General features: G+C 45.4%; 1 protein-coding gene across 2 annotated transcripts; it reads left to right on the top strand.

The window, feature by feature from the left end:
* Positions 1-936: 936 nt before the first annotated feature.
* RHOB (ras homolog family member B) lies at positions 937-1,527 on the top strand. Of its 2 annotated transcripts, XM_015824000.1 has the most exons (2): positions 937-1,065; positions 1,126-1,527. In XM_015824000.1, the coding sequence occupies exons 1-2, from the start codon at positions 937-939 to the stop codon at positions 1,525-1,527; spliced, it is 531 nt and encodes a 176-aa protein (XP_015679486.1). The 2 variants fall into 2 exon arrangements, with proteins under 2 accessions (XP_015679486.1, XP_015679485.1); XM_015823999.1 differs by having other exon boundaries at positions 937-1,527.
* Positions 1,528-5,213: the final 3,686 nt, after the last annotated feature.

Here is a 5,213-nt window from a genome sequence, read left to right as displayed (position 1 = left end):
ACAACGAGTGCGGGGAGGGGGGGGGGAGACGGGAAGGCTAAGGAGAGAATTAATTTGTTTTTACCTTGGACGAAACTTTTTTAAAAAACAAAACAAAATCTCTCCAGATCGGAGCTGGGAATTTGGAAGAACCTGAAAGCGCATCCATCGGGAGGCGGAAGCGGGGTGGGTGGGGAGCAGACAAAGATTTAAAGCCTTTTTTTCTGCTTCGGATCTATTAAAAAAAAAAAAAAAATCTCAGCAGCTCGCGAAATCGCAGACAAGACCCCTCCCTCTTTCATGATCGACTGTCAGTCGCTTCCTGCTTCCCCCCCCTCCCCAGCGCCTGCAATACTCTCCACCAATCATCCGCCTCCTCCAAACCAATGACCTCATCCCTTTCCTTTCCATTGGCCAGCTATATTAAGAAAGTAGCCGGCCCCTTTAAATACCAGCGTCCGACTGTCGCGGTGCTATGGCATAAAGTACGGAAGACTCGGGCGGCAGGAGCACTCTTTGGACAAAAAAAAAGAAAAGCGGGGGAAGCAGGAGCAAAACTTGCAGAAAAAAACTGCCGCCACTTTTTTTTGGCTCTTGTGCTCTCGGTTTCTCCCGTCTTGCCGCCGCCGCGTCCCCTGGAAGGGAATCCGGGGCAGAAGAGAGCAAGGAGCCGAACTCCTTCTTCCATGCAAGCAGGCAGGAGGCACCAGAGGAGCCAGCCAAGAGCAGAACGGAGGCCCCGGCGAAGTGGGCGGTTCCCTCCCTGCCTAAGCCGCGCGGAAGAGCCGTAGCTCCCTCCGGCGCCCGGAGAAGACAGCGCCGCCCGCCGCCCTTGCCACGCTGCCCTGTCGACAAGGCCAAGAGGCAAGAGGAGTAGCGACGACCAGGCGCCGGGAAGAGAGCGCTTCGGTCTCCCTGCTGGAGCACCAGAGCAGGGCGGGGTTGGCGACCCTGGCCATGGCGGCGATCCGCAAGAAGCTGGTGGTGGTGGGCGACGGGGCGTGCGGGAAGACCTGCCTGCTGATCGTCTTCAGCAAAGACGAGTTCCCGGAAGTCTACGTGCCCACCGTCTTCGAGAACTACGTGGCTGACATCGAGGTGGACGGCAAGCAGGTGGAGTTGGCGCTTTGGGACACGGCCGGCCAGGAAGACTACGACCGCTTGCGTCCTCTCTCCTACCCGGACACCGACGTGATCCTCATGTGCTTCTCGGTGGACAGCCCCGACTCCCTGGAGAACATCCCGGAGAAATGGGTGCCCGAGGTCAAGCACTTCTGCCCCAACGTGCCCATCATCTTGGTGGCCAACAAGAAAGATTTGCGCAACGACGAGCACGTTCGCAACGAGCTGGCGCGCATGAAGCAGGAGCCCGTCCGCACCGAGGACGGCCGGGCCATGGCCATCCGCATCCAAGCCTACGATTACCTCGAGTGCTCGGCCAAGACCAAGGAAGGCGTGCGGGAGGTGTTTGAGACGGCTACGCGAGCGGCTTTGCAGAAGCGCTACGGCACCCAGAACGGTTGCATCAATTGCTGCAAAGTGCTATAATACACCGCGGACGCCGGGGGAGGAGGGGGCGAGAGACAGGCGTCAAGGGGACTGGGCTGACTTCCTCAAGCCCGACGGAGAGTCGCACGCAAGAACAAACTCGGGGAGGGGGGTCGGACCGCACTCTTCGGGGAGGGGTGAGAGAGCAAGCTGCGCGCCCGCTTGGACGTGGGAAGCGCTGATTTTCCACGACGGGGGCCCCCACCGGTTGATGCAACTCCTGCTCGGTGAGCTTGGCTCTTCAGCCTGGCTCGCATTATGCGAAGGACAGTCGTGGGGCTTCCACGGACCGAAAGCGCTCCTCTTTTTTTTCCTTGCTGGAGAAGAGGGCTGCCTATTGGTGCCTCGCCGCGCCTAGATCTCCCGTGAAACAGCAGGAGGAGATCGGAAGACCGTAGCTGCGCTCTTGCCTTGCTCCTCCCTCAGGAGGCTGGTGGACAGATTTGCCTAGGTCGGGATCCCCCCCCCCTGCAGTGAATCGGTGTTTTCCTTCAGGCTGGGAAGAGAGCCCTGCATTGAGAACTGCTGAGAAGGGAGGGAGGGGTATCTGCTGAGTTGTACATAGCCAATTGTTTGAATTGGGGCAAGGAAAGGAGGGGGCTTCTTTGACACTGGACTGGGACCTGGCTCTCTTTGAGACTGATTCTAATTTTTATGGGGTAGGGTGGGGGTGAGTGGATTGGGCCGTCTTCTTCCTAGCCCAGTGTTTCTCAACCTTGACAATTTTAAGGCATGTGGACTTCAACTCCCAGAATTCCACAGCCAGCAATGCTGGCTGTGGAATTCTGGGAGTTGAAGTCCACATGCCTTAAAATTGTCAAGGTTGAGAAACACTGACCTAGCCGTTCCACAATGAAAAGGTTTTCCTTCTGGAAATAGCCCTTCTCAGAAGAATGGGATAATATGCTTGGGGTTAGAGAATTCCCAAACTTCCCACAGTCTGGTGCCTGCTGTCCTTGATATGGCTTGGATCCCCTCCTTTCTGTCTCCCCACCCCTGCTTCAATCCGACTTCTATTGCAAAAGAACCTATTTTGCACAATGAGGGTGTTTATTTGGACACCTTAATGCACTTGTGAGGTGCAGTGTAACACTGTACCATTACAACAACTCTTGCATCATAACCTCATTTTGAGCACAGTCCAGCTAAGCACTTTCCAGGGGAACACTTTTTAACACCCTTTCCCCCCCCCCTTGATGTTGAGCCTTTGAAGAACTTTCACCAGATAGCCATCAATGGGACTTTGAAATGCTTCTTTTTGACTGGGTTGTGCATCTTTGTTTCTGTATAACTGATGACTTATGTAAAGCCACTGTAACATCTTCTGGGGTTGTTGTTGCATCAAGAAACGAGTGGAAACACTGTCTTTTTTCTTTTCTTTTTTAGGAATGTGACATTTTTGTCATTTTTGTTTTACCTTTTCAGCACTAAGTGCCATCTTTGGGCTCATTTCAAACGATAGTACACTTATTTTCACCAGCCAAACTTCGAGTGTGTGAGAATAACCTGTGCTTCTCTGTTTCAGAGAGTTGATTGAGTTAATCCCCTTCCCCACTGACAATTTTTAACAGTGGTACTAAGAATTTTATTATTTAAAACAAATACACAAAACACTATATTGATTTGGTTAAAGAAAAGACATGTGAAGTTTACTTTAAATCATCTAAGCTGTATATGCAGGAATTTTTTTTTGATAAAAGTATTAAAAAGTTCTATGACTACATTCATGAGATACTCTTTGCTTCTTGGTTGTGACTGATTGAATGAACGTATGTCTGTTGGTTCTGAAAAAAATGTAAGCATTTTCCTTTGAACTACAGCTGTTGGAAATATTAGCATTTTAAACATCCTGGATCCTAACAAGAGTACTGGCCTAACTAAAAATTACTTCACTCAGGCCTACAGTACTGTAATAGGACTCCTTTAGAAGCATACATAATCTGACAGTGGCATACTCAATTAAAATCAGATGCCATTTTTCCATCTTGTTTTTTAATTGCATTGATTAAGTGGATTTCAACATCCCAAGTGCATCCAAGACTACAATTCTAGAAGAGCTTGCACTAAAGATATTTTTATAACAGGAAAAAATGGATTGCTTCTTAAAACAGAAGTTTTTGAGAATAGTTCCTAGATCCTTAGGAAACAGCTGTACTATTTTTTTTTAAAAAAGGCCTTTGTCCTGCCAGAATGAGGTCACTGCCATTTGCCCTGAGTCTTCAGGGTCCTAGAGCCTCTTATTTACATGGAGAAAATGAATTGTAGATCCTCCTTAATGGGATGAAGTATTTTTGTATTGATATAACTAAGCAAAATTCTGAATATTTCTGCTTATCTGCACCAATTTTTTACCATCTTAGCTATCATTTGGAGTTCTGATCCAAGCATTTACACATTCACACATTGTCCTAGTTATGCTAATTCATAATTTAAAATGGTTAAAAATAAACCATAGCTTACTGAAAACAGTTATCTAGGTTCATACCAATTAAGCATGGTTTTTCAATTATTACAATTGGATTCCCAGTCATAACATACTAGATCAAACATGTAGCTTTGTAATCTGTGAACTCAACCATTTATCAAAGATCTGGGAGATTAATTTTGTCCTTTTTAATATATACAATAAATCACAAAATTAACCTTGAGTGATATTGATTATGTGCCATCAAGTTAGTGTAGACTTGGTGACTATGTGTATCAATTTTCTCCTGATTGGTGCTAGTTACCTGGATTTTAATCTACTCATTTATCTTGATTTACTCTCAGATTAGCATGAGTGGGAAGAAAAATTAACCAGGCCGTTCCACTACAAATTCCATCCAACCATCCAAGCAATTGGTTTCAATTAGCGATGATAAAATATAAGTCACTTTAAGTGTTCTTTCACTTCACTTAAATTACAGTATTAATTTAGTTGGTTATAATTTGAAGCTGGAGGACAGAGCTATCTAGTGACATTATAAAGTTTCAATTTAAGTGAGAAAATACACTTTGGCAAGATTGCTTTGAAATTAAGTGTAATTTGAAAAAGACTCAGCTATGCACAGTAGGGGGAGGAAGTGCATTTGCTAAAATAAATTAATAGTTTTTTTTAAAAAAAAATTGAAGCACTTAGGGCTCGTCACATGATGTTGAAGTGTAGCATTTTCATCATTGAATTTATTGACTGGGATTGCTGGGAGTTGTAGTTTAGCCTCTGGAGGCCATAGATTCCTATTTCTCTTTTTGCTCAAGGCAAAAAGGTTGCCATTTAAAAGGCAAGGTTGCTGGCTAAGGATCTTGAAAAGTGCAATGGTGGTGAATGGGGAAAGTACTGCAATAATGGTGCAAGTAAAAAGGCAGTGATTTTATTTATTTTATTTTATTTATTTTATCCACAACCTGAATAAATACCCCCTAAGGTTGTGTGTGTGTGTGTGTGTGTGTGTGTGTGTGTGTGTATTATGTGTGTGTGTATATATATATGTTCTTACATTATAATTTCTGTTAAACTAGTATTTAATAATGTTTGCATTTTAATTACTGGGGGTTTTTTTTGCTTTTTTTTTGCCTTTAGCTCTAATGAATACACCAGTGATGATGGCATGCTGGAGTTGTGGTTTTGTCTAATTTAAATTTCAATGGATTCAGTGAAATCTAACTCTTTTTGCTTAGACAGCATCTTTACCCTAGGCTATTATTTC

Source organism: Protobothrops mucrosquamatus, unplaced genomic scaffold (assembly GCF_001527695.2).
Source record: "Protobothrops mucrosquamatus isolate PMUCROS unplaced genomic scaffold, P.Mucros_1.0 scaffold2074, whole genome shotgun sequence".
NCBI lineage: Eukaryota > Metazoa > Chordata > Lepidosauria > Squamata > Viperidae > Protobothrops > Protobothrops mucrosquamatus.
The sequence above is the reverse complement of the archived record's forward strand: the minus strand, read 5'-3'. Positions and strand labels throughout refer to the sequence as shown.